The sequence below is a fragment of the Morus notabilis genome, unplaced genomic scaffold (genome assembly GCF_000414095.1).
Source record: "Morus notabilis unplaced genomic scaffold, ASM41409v2 Scaffold283, whole genome shotgun sequence".
Taxonomy (NCBI): Eukaryota; Viridiplantae; Streptophyta; class Magnoliopsida; order Rosales; family Moraceae; genus Morus; species Morus notabilis.
The window spans coordinates 730,972-742,536 of record NW_010360513.1 but is presented as its reverse complement, the minus strand read 5'-3'; the positions used below and the strand labels follow the sequence as shown (position 1 = coordinate 742,536).

Sequence of the window (11,565 nt, the reverse complement as noted above, 5' to 3'; positions counted from 1 at the left end):
CTCTCACCGTGGGCCTCATGATCTCCTACATCCTCGACTCCCTCAACTTCAAGTCTGGCGCCTTTATCGGAGTCTGGCTTTCTCTCATCTTCTCCAAGATCGCCTTCTTCTTCTCTTCCTTCTCTTCTCTCTCCTCCTCCTTCAACTCCCTCCCTCTCTCCTTCGGCCCCTCGCTCAAAGTGCCGCGCCGCCGGCTCGCTCCGGGTTGCAGTTCTCCCACGAAGTCGTGAGGATGGTGGAGAGATGGGATCTAGAGAGAGAAAGTTCTTGGGAGAGAGTGGGTGATCTGAAGGACGGGAGGGTCAGCAGAGATGCCATTGACGCCGTCGGGTGGAGAGGGAAGCTCTATATGGTGAACGTGAAGGGCGGCTCCATGAAGGATGGCGTCGTTTACGACGCCGAGAAAGACGTGTGGGAGGAGATGCCGGCGGGGATGATCGGAGGGTGGAGGGGGCCGGCGGCGGCGATGGATGAAGAGGAGATGTTCATGGTGGATGAGGCGACGAGAGTTTTGAGGAGGTACGATGAAGAGAGGGATGAGTGGGAAAAGGTTGTGGAGTCGGAGAGCTTGAGAGGAGTGGAGTAGATTGCGGCTGGCGGATGGAAGCTTTGTGACGTTTGGCCAGGAAATACACAGAAAACCTGAGAAAAGGATGAGACAAAATCGTCATTTCATATTACATTAAAATTTAAATATTTCAGACACGTCACACTTACTGTGTAAAATTTAATATAGGGGTGAATAAGGAGAAAATGTGGTAACGGAGAATTATTTAAGTGAAAAATTTGTTATTTTTAAAATTTAGGAAGAATCTTTATAATAATTTATCCTTTATTTTATTTTATTTTTTTATTGCTTTGAATTCAATACTAATTAGCCTATTACATCCCGACTAAGGAAATTGGAGTCTCATATTATCATACGATAGCCCGTGTATGTCTATATACATACATATATATACGTGTGTGTACATGTGAATGTGTGTATATGTATATGTACGACATGGAGATGCAATATATACGACATTGCAGGCAGGATCTATACACTTTCTTCTGGCCGTGCAATTCCTTTACCATCGTAAGGGTCCCATGAGTTCGGTGGAGTCCAGAGGTATGCTCTCATAATGGTTACCTGTTTCGGTGGCAGTCGCAATAAGAGAGAGTACACACACACATATATATGTACCTATCTATGTATATATATTTGTTTATTATCAAAGCTAAATTGCTTTCCAAGACTCTCTTTACATAAACATCCATCTGCTGACTGCTGCCCCACCCATCTCCAACTTAAAGAGTGAAGATCGTTACGTAGGATATGAAAACTGGAGTTTGCTAAGGAACAGTTTTTTTTTTAATAAAAAAAACTCGAAGTCCTTGCAGGGGTCTACAAGCAAGCAGGCAGTATAATCTCGTATAACATTAAAAGAATATATATATATATATATATATTTTTTTTTAAGATCTTCCAGAGAAAAATAAAAAGAAAAATAGAAGAGGAAGAAGATCCACTATATATCTATCTAAGGAGGGAAAAGAGAGAAGAAACCAGATGTTGACAGTGACAACTCAGGGGAATCAAGCTGCAAAAACAGTGGTCAATCTTATGTGGTCCTGATCTCAACCTAGGTCAGTGAAAATGAAATAAATTGGTCCCCTCTACAATCAAATCTACCCACTAAATAATGCGCTTATGTTATCTTGGAGAAAACAATTAATTAGATATTCTAGAGAAGGGTAAAGACCAGAAAATAAAAAATAAAATAAAAAACTGATTTGTTTGTTTTTTTTTTTTTTTTTTTTTTTTTTTTTTTAATTGGTAGTGGTACTCGTTGTTCATATTAGTCACTGCTGATTAGGGGATTTTCTAAGAATCTGCTTTGGACAAGGGGCTTAAAATTTTCTTAAATCTTTCTTGATTCCATCTTCAGGTCTTCAGGTGATGAGAGAAGTGTATTTACTTGGGATTATGTGCTTTCTGTCTAGCCTGCACTTCTCTCTCTCTCTCTCTCTTACACGCTGTGTCTTTTCACGCTTCACCATATTGTGATACTCACACAAGGGTAACAGGGTTTAGTCATGTTCTTTTTCTAGAGTTACTTTTTTTTTCTTTTTTTCTTGTTAACTTTTTCCTCTCCCTAGTAATCCAAAAAAGGAAAACTAGCAAAAAGAGGAGAACACTTGAGATGGAAATTAGCGAGGAACTAGCAGAGACCATGCAGCAAGTTACACTGCTCAGACCACTATCCAGTGTAGTAGACACACACATGCACATATGTGTTTTGCTTCCCCATGAGTTGTGTGTGTTTTCTTTTCTTTTCTTTTCTTTTTTCCTTTCTAATTGGGAAATGTTCTTTCTCCAATCTATGGCTTTTCTTGTTTAATGCCTATTTCATCAAAAGAATTATCATAGAGGGTTAGGACATAGTACTTTTTAAATCAGAATCATATTAGATCGTGCTTAATGAAGGTCTGATGGTTAAGAAAAACGTGTTGGATTTTTTTTTATACCCAATTAACCAAACTGAAAGAAAATTGGTATTTCTGTACTAAACTTCAACTTCCATAACGTAAAAGAAAAGTCCTTAAACAGGTTACAAAGAGTAATAACAAGGTCCATCATAAACTGAAAGAAAACTGGGAAAAAAGAGTCTCCATTATTAATTCCCCTACATGTGAGCCTATCATGTAATATAAAGACCACTCACAACTGAAGAGCCAAATCAGGCTGTTGAGAATCCTTCCATAATAGTAATTCTTGAGTACTAAAATCCGGTCGTCGATCATGATGATATTCAGCACTACTACTAGCACCAGCTCTTTCATGCACAATACATGATGTCTCATTGTACAATGGCATTGGCAATATTCCCAACTGAGCTGAAGATGATGAACCACAGGGAAAAGGATTATGATCCTGGTGATCATTACTTAGCAGCATTTGCAGGCTTGAAATCCCATTGCGAAATCCCTCCAAGAACTGATCCGTCTCTGTTGAGTTACACATAGAGTTTGAGTTCATCAGATATTGCCAATTATTACCACTTGTCCCGGCCTGAGAAGAACCAGAAGTTGACTTGAGATCAAAGATATTGTTTTTGTTGACAAAGTCTTCAAGTCTTGATTGCCAATTAGTGCTGGAAAGTTGTTCATCATCATCAAGATCATGATCACCAACCACTGGCTGTTTCCCTCTAAGCATTGACTGCCAATTACTACTGAACAGTTCATTATCATGTTCAACTATCTGTAATTGTTTCCCTTTCTGCAGCTTATTAGCTTCTGCAATCATGTCAATAGTTTTCATGAACCTTTTACCCGTATTCGGATTATGAACCGGGATGACCCGTAAATGTGAAGCTAACCAGAACTTGCTATTCTGAATGTTGGTCTTTTTTTGTTGTTTATGTTGAGCAAGATTTTGTCTAATGGTAGTGCTCAAGTTTTGGTCACGTGGGTAAGTCCTGTTTCCTGTGAAGGAGCTACCAAAGACATTGAAATTTGTACTAGTAATGTTATCCATCAAAATTGGCCTTTTCCCTAGTACGTGATCATGCCCTTGACTCGGTTCCTTCAAAGGGAACATAAGATTATTGTTGGTCTTTAATATTCCTCTATCAATAGGATCACGAATTTGTATGCCACTAGAAGAGCTGATCAGAGGGTTTCCTTGTGTGGAAGACTGGATGTTAAGAGGATTAAGGAATGTGTTGTTTTGTTGATTGTAAGCGAGATTCGAGCTCCCGGCCGGTAAGTTATGGAGAAGATTGTAAGAAGAGGCAATATTTGTACTTTGTGGACAAGATGGTGAAGGAAGCACAAGTGTTTGTGTTGTTTGGTGTGGAGGTATTAACGGAGTCTGAGATGGGTTTGGAGGTTTAGGCAGACATTTGATGAGTTTACTTGCGGCTACTTTCTGAGCAGCTGGTCCCAAATCCTTAACAAAACGTAGAAGGCTTTCTTTGTATCCATAATTATCCCCTTTGTCTTCGCTCTACAATGAAAATGCATGTTAGTCAGCTAATATTAATGGAGACCATATATAATACTGTTATGTGATGTGATCAGAATATCATATGGGAAGATGCTATGGGAAAAATTTATACAGTACAAAATGAAACTAAGAAATTAATATAGATAGAAAATAAAGCTACAACTAGTTCTTCAAAGCCAAAAAAAAAAAAAAAAAAAAAAAATTCTTTTTTTAGGGTGACTAAATACTACAAACTTGAATTGATTTTGTGTATTTTGATTTTTAAATTAAACAAAATCATTTAGTTGTAATATAAAAGTTAAAAGGAATTTTATTTATATGTATTGTGGGTCTATGCCTATACAATCCACAACCCGACGTTTGATTTTGCAGAGCCAAATATCAACATTCATCATTATTGTGTTACGTTTTAACAAGAAAAGCATGTCACAGGATAATTCGAAACACAAGTGAGACATATTTTCTAGCAGAAAGATAAAAGCATTCCAATAATAAACACATGACGCAAACAGATAACTAAGTACAGCCAAAATGCATGAAAGGTGAAAGGTTGGCATTAGATTAGTAGCTAAGCCTTTTTTTATCTTATTAGCTATGGCAGATAAATTAATCCAACAAGTTTAGTCGCTCTAAAAATCCCAAATTCCAATATGTGTGCTTTCGTTTTCACCTTTTTGGCTTGAAAATCGTAGTATGAGAATCGATAACTTACCTCAACGAGTATTTTGGGGGCATTGTAGATGGATGAAACTAGTGATTCGTTCTCACTGACAAAGCATTCCCAAGGCCTATAAATTGGAGGCCTTCCTCTTTTAGGTGAAGTTGAATTCTCACCATCTCTTGATCCTGTTCAAGAAAGGAACAAATGAACCCAAGTTACGCTCCATAATTCCACACAAACATAACTAGTAACGCAAACATGGAAGTACGTGTATCTTATTAGGTGATTATGATCTTCAATAGTTGTGACACATGGCAGTGATATTGGTAGAACTGCAATACATCACATTGTATATACGTTATATTTTTCATCTATCAGTTGATTGGAAATAAATAAAAATAAAAAATATGATCGGAGCCGTTCTATCAGCTGTCACCCTATAACTGCTGAAAAGGTTTTAATGAAAGAGATTGCTTTTAAACCTCATTTGATATCTAAGATTTAGATTGCACGTAATCTAGAAAATAGACTCAAATGATATCGATTAAAAAAAAATGCCTTCTACTCTAGGCCGAGTACGAAGAGCTTATGTTACCAATCAAGATTTGGTCAAGTAAAGGAATTGAACTTGTGAAATATCTTCTTTGTCTTTTGAAAGGCGTGGTAACAATTACACGCTCTAATTCTATATTGTAGAGAACAACAAAATCGCATAAATAAATCAAATAAAAACAACCGCTTAAAGTTTATAGATGTTTACTTGAATATAAGATTACGCCATCTTTCAACCACTACAATAATTAATAAAATAATGATGAAAAAGAAGTTTACAAAGAAAAAACAATCACACATCTCACAATTCTTCGTGTTTTCTCTAACCCTTTTACATAAACTCAAAATTGGTGGCACCATTTTATAATGAAAAGTCAGGGCAACAATTGGACTCATGAGTCAGTAAAGGGACATGTTAGATGGATCTTACCAAGTTCGGAGGCTCCAAATTTTAGAACACTGGGCCTAGCAAGTCTTGTTCGTGGACCTTTGATTTCACTTATTGTGGGTAGTCGTTTTGTGGGTCGTCCTCTTGTTAATGAGAATTGTGATTCAAGTTTGTATGGATCAGTTCTGAGAGCACCAAACACCATTTGGGCCAGTACTTGCATACGACGAGCCTGGAAACCTCAAAAGTCAAATGTATTTGCATTACCAATGAAGTAAAAAGATGATCTTTTTTCATGTGTTCAACTCAAAATTGGTGAAATACAAAACTTAATATGATGATGATGATAAAAAAGCAAGCGTACCTCTTTGTAATATATGGTAGTTGATGAATTAAACTGCATAGCATTACTGGATATTAGAAACACATCACCCTGCAGATTTTTTTTTTTAAAAAAAAAAAAGCTTATTAGCTAATATTGTTTTGTAAAAGATTGATAGTGTTGTAAAAGTCTTATGTGGTGGCTCTCTACCATTATCTACAATTACTGCAAGAGCTTTGTAAAAAAATTCACAACCCAATACAGTAACTTCAAGTTTCATTATAAATACGGATGTTTTTCATTCCATTGGTTGTAACTTTTGATATCAAAATTGAGAATAAGAAACCTCTCCTTCTCGTAGTCTCTTTCTCTAAAATATTTTCTTATTAGTTTTATATTCCTGAGTTTCATAACAGATATATATATATATTTAGTTGACAACATAATTTTCATTTTCCCTTATTGCTGCGGTTGGCAGAGACATAGCAAAATGTAAGTAAATTTTATTAGTGTCTTTCCATGTATATATAAAAAAAAAGGCAGCAAATGGGAGAAAAGAAACAGGAATGGGAATTGTAAATAATTATTTGTTTGGTAACAGACCTCAAATTGTTCCAAGCTTGTATACTTTCCTTCATGAAGTTTAGTCCTCATAGTGCCAAAATCCATTGGCTCTTTGATAATACTATAGTAGGTATCCACCTTTCAATGAAAGATTAATCAATTACTGCATGAGGAGTTTATTAGATATCTTGAATGTTTTCTGATACTTTAATATAAGTTGCAGGAACTAACCTCTTGAGGGTTAACAGGCTGGCCAAATATTTTGTATTTGTCCCTCCTACATTAGGAATATCATTCATAAGAATTAGAAATCAAGTTTCACCTTAAATATTGACATCCTTTCTATTTAAAATCTCCCAAGTAATTTTTTTTTTGCTAGCAAAAAAAAAAAAAAAAAAAAAAAAAAGGAGATGAGTGACGTCGTCATATGACTCGGGCCCTACTGTCTATTGACAATCTACTGAGATCACATGTAGAGTTTAAAGGAATCTAGCCTATACTTTTGTCAACTAGCATTAGGGAATGCAAAGTCACATTAGTCTAATCATGTTTGGCAGGCTGATGAGAGGCATAATTGCAACCTCACAACGAAAAATGAGAATCATCCTTCTATGATAGGATAGAGAAGCTTGATAAGTCATTTTTCACCGCTATGTCACCACTACCGGTGATAATTTCGTAATTTGAGTAGTAATATAAGTTGCTCTTTTTTTTTTTTTTTCTTGGGTACAACTTGAAAGAAATTACAATAAAGAAATGTGCACCTTTGCAGTATATCAAGAACACACTCCAGAATTCGTTTTTCTGGTATCCACTGTATGGGTGACACTCCAGTTGGTTGTTGATCTGAGCAGTAGAAATGATTGTTAAATTGTTCAATTGATAAAATCACAATAATCATGGTACCAATAATTAAAAACAGTAGAAAATATGTTATAAAAAATATCTGTTTAGAATATGACAGGATTACCATTTTTTATTGAACTATTTCCGTCTGTATGGTTTTCTCTATCCTGCACATAACGGAAAATGACAAAGAAGTGGGAATTAGAAACAAGAAAGAAAAAAAAATAGAGAGAAAATAGAAGTCATGAATATTATGCAAGTCAACTTGTAGGTTTTTTTTTTGTTTGTTTTTTGTTTTTTGTTTTTGGCTCCCTTAACCTCCTGGCTCCTTCTATGACACGCATAAATAATTCTGTCTAATTAATTACCTTAGTGTAAGATAGAAAAAGAAAGGATTCTCATGTTTTATGTGAAAACAATTACCAAATATAGGACTATTCATGGTCGGTTTAGAGAAAAAAAACCATTAATCAAATCAAATCATACACCCTGTTTGGTTGGTTTGAGCTATAAATCGAATGATTTCTGACATAGAAAAAAACTTGAGTTGACCGTCGATTGTCGAATTACCTATTGAACATTTTTTAAGCTTTTAATTAGTTGAAAATTTTACGTAAGCCATACAGTGTAGAATAACATTAAAATATTGAAAAGATGACATGAACGGAAAAATAAAGAAAGATTTACAAGTAGAAGAATTTATAAAAGACTTTTGGTCAGTTTCACGGTTTGAAATTTCAAAAACGGCTAACCAAACTAATAAAAAGAAGAGACTTCCAAACAGCTCGAATCAAATCAATTTAAAGTAAAACCTAATCAGTTTGGTTTAATTGGTTTGATAAGTTTTTTGAACACCCCTGAAAAATAACATATATCGTTTGGTTCATATATAAGTTTAAATAAAAAAGTTTGAACAAAAATTTAAATTTTGTGAGAAAAAACATAAAAAGATTTAAAAAGTAGTTTAAACTCATAAAACAAACGCATGAATAGATTACTCAGAATTACAGCATATAGGCACATTTTAAAAAAAATATTTATGATAAATATCAATATTCTAAATATTCATAATAAATATTATATCTATGGTAAATGATTTATACACGAGGCAAATTTACAAGGTAATTTACTGTAAACATAGTTCGTATATGCATTTTACTCTAAAATGTTATTTACCATAAGTATTTTTTTTTTATAAAAAAATTGATATTTACTTCTTTCTCCCGATAAAAGGTATCGACTAAAATGACTATTCATGATTTCACAACGGAATTATATTACGTGTTCCAAACTAAACGAATGCTATGGTCTACACTTGACTACAGACTAAATAAATCTCCCAAAAAACCACTGTAGTTAACAAGCACTCATATAATGATTCCCATATTGAGCAAGAAAGCACACACATGCTCATTGTGCACATATTCACATTACACATAAAGTTTGTTTGTAACGAAAGAAAAATGGGACCTGTTGAGACTGGCTTTGCGCAAGGGAGAAGAGATCAAGGTCTTCGAGTCGCTTCTGCTTGCGGCCGCGCTTCAGAGAAGGAAGAGAAGGTGGCGGCATGGTTGAACTTTTACTTGGAAAGACATGATCGTGATCCTGAAGCTGCTGATACTGAAAGGATCCTATATTAATCCCAGAAAGGCTAGCTTTGGCTTTGCTGCTGAGATTGTAGGTGTTGTTGGCGGCGGCACACGAATCGCATTTCTGTTTTTCCTTCTTCTCCTCCTCCAATGCCAATATTCTTGCACTTTTTCTTCTCTGCCCTGACACTTCTACTTCACCTCCTTCCTTAGACATTTTACTTGTATTCACTTAGACCCCTGTATTTATTCTCTCGTATTATTACTTAAAAAAAAAAAAGAAAAAAGAAAAAAGTTTCAGTTCACGTAGTTTCTGCCCTTCAAGAAAAAAGAGGGGGGAAACTGAAAAATCTAGTCTTTTCTTCAGTGATGAGTAAAATAACGACAATTTAGACAAAAAAGAAAGGCCATTTTGGTTCTTGGTGATTGAGAGAAAACGGCAGACGAGGAAGAAAATGCCTTTCTGGATTTTGATGACTGAGAAGAGAGAAACAGACAAAAAGTACTTCTCTTTTCTGTGCATGCAAGTCAGTTGTAACCCCCGCAGACATGACTTTAAATTTATTGCTTATTTTATACTTTTGGTTAAACAGTAGTAATTAGCTTACCATATAATGCAGATACTCTTGGTTTGAAAATCCATACTTTCTTTTTCTTTGCCAAATTAAGACAATTGTGTTATGTAAACGTAGGAGGAAGGACAGCAGAATTACAAATCTATGTTGCATCTTTTCTTTAAATGATCATATGACATAGCATAGGCCTTTGGTCCTACAAACAAGCAAAAAAAGGTGCAGATTTTGGGGGCTGATGTGATAAAATGCAAATGTAGAAACAAGTTGGTAATTTTAGTAGTTTTCTTCTTTTGTCATTTATTATCGTCTTCTGAAAGCGAAGGAATTTGTTACGGTTTCAAAAGGGAAGTAACAGGGAAAATGGAAACAAAACTAGTGAGTCAAATGGAAAAGTCATGTCATTAACCACACTTCTGCTAAGAAATGAAGATAAATTTAAAAAAGCAGCTTAGAGTTTACACATTTGAGGAAGGAAGAATGAATTAGCTAAGAATAGAGAAAAAAAAAATCAGTTTGATACACCTTGGCTTGTTGGTGAACAACCCAGATTTTAATGCACAAGCAGGAAAAATTACCAGATCAACTCTGTTTTGTCCACAAGAAGGAAATGGGAATTGCGCACCCTTAGATTGCTCGAATCTTGGTTAGAATGAGAATAAAATCTCTTTTTAGTTCTTCATTTAAGGAATTCATCAAGTTTAACATGGACATTCAAAGCATAGTAAAAGAGTTAACACAAGAAGAGTGTTTTTAGCCCTTAAATCTGAATGCAATAGATGTTCGGGTCGGTGGCAGAGTTAGCGTTACATGCAGCAGTTGATTTGACAACTGTAGAAAGCTCGATTTCTCCCGCAAAAAAGTGCCAATAACTTCCGATTCAGTTCGACGTGAAACTATTAGGCCACGCGTCGCAAAATGCCAACGTGTATGTTACTATCGCCGTCGATACGACAAAAAAGCTTACGTAAGCTAAGAATATTTCCACCACCACGTTTAAAGAAGAAGAAAAAAAAGAGAAATGAAGTACACAAAATGGGAAAATCCACTCAAGACATGAAATTGTCTTCGAAATATACTTTTGAAAGATTGAAGAAGGTATAATACATTAAAAGCCAAAATAATAATCCATTTACACAGCGGCTAGAAGTACATAACTTATTGCTTGTGCGCTATTCCTGCAAGATTTGTATGAAGGGGAACTGAAAGTAATTCTACACTCAGCTTAAAGCCAAAAAAAGGAAATTTCTTTCCACCTAAAGTGAATCTTCCATATCTAAAGAGAGCTAAATATGTCTATAAAATGATACCGGGGTTGGGGAAACAAATTCACATTAATAAAAACAGGGCAACTTCATAAATCCCAGTTTCTTTCTTTCTCTGGAGGGAGTACGGGGAGGGAAGTGAATCATGCATTCAATTTGACAGCGGAATCTAAGACATCCACAGTGTTATTTTGTTGTCCCCAGAGCTGTGCATATCTTCCTGCCTTAGACAACAGAACTTCATGGGGTCCCTGTTCAATCACCTTTCCATTCTCTAGAACTATTATCTAAGCATCAAAAAGAAGAGATTCACCGAATCAGGATTGCATATTACAAAGTCACAATCGAATGACTTAAAAAAGCCAAAAAAAAGAAAAAAGAAAACAGAGAACGAATGAACAAAAAAGCATGATATGTAAGGAGGACATAAAAATGTAGACAGAAGTTGGTCAACATTGGTAAAATATACAGATAACTCAAGTTTACTTGAAGTATGTAGATATCAATTATGCTCATCTCCCATCTCTCTATCTCCCACTATGTAGATGCAATAAAAAACCTAGTTAACCATAATGATTAATGCACTATGTTTGCAAATCACAGATAAAAAGAGGAAATTTAAGGAATATCATGGACTGAATCTAATATTTTTAGGTTTTCTACACAGTTTGAAGCAGCAAAACAGCAAGTTTAGAAACACAGAGATTCAATAACGCTCCCGGAAAAGATAGTACAGGTGCTTTCCTTTTACTGGAACCAGTGGAGAGACCAGGACAATATATATATATATATATATATATATATATATATGT

The 11,565-nt window shown here is 35.1% G+C and overlaps 2 protein-coding genes across 2 annotated transcripts in view; one reads left to right on the top strand and one right to left on the bottom strand.

Annotated features, from left to right (window-relative positions):
* The first annotated feature begins 232 nt into the window (after positions 1-232).
* LOC21405506 (F-box/kelch-repeat protein SKIP25) lies at positions 233-586 on the top strand. The gene has a single exon (XM_010096645.1). The coding sequence runs from the start codon at positions 233-235 to the stop codon at positions 584-586; it is 354 nt and encodes a 117-aa protein (XP_010094947.1).
* Positions 587-10,560: 9,974 nt separating this feature from the next.
* The window catches only part of LOC21405504 (ABC transporter B family member 25, mitochondrial), a 13,399-nt gene continuing 12,394 nt past the window's right edge, over positions 10,561-11,565 (bottom strand). The window contains exon 20 of the mRNA XM_024164657.1: positions 10,561-11,040. Within this exon, the coding sequence (XP_024020425.1) occupies positions 10,897-11,040 (144 nt within the window). The 3' untranslated portion in view covers positions 10,561-10,896. The remainder of the gene's footprint in view (positions 11,041-11,565) is intronic.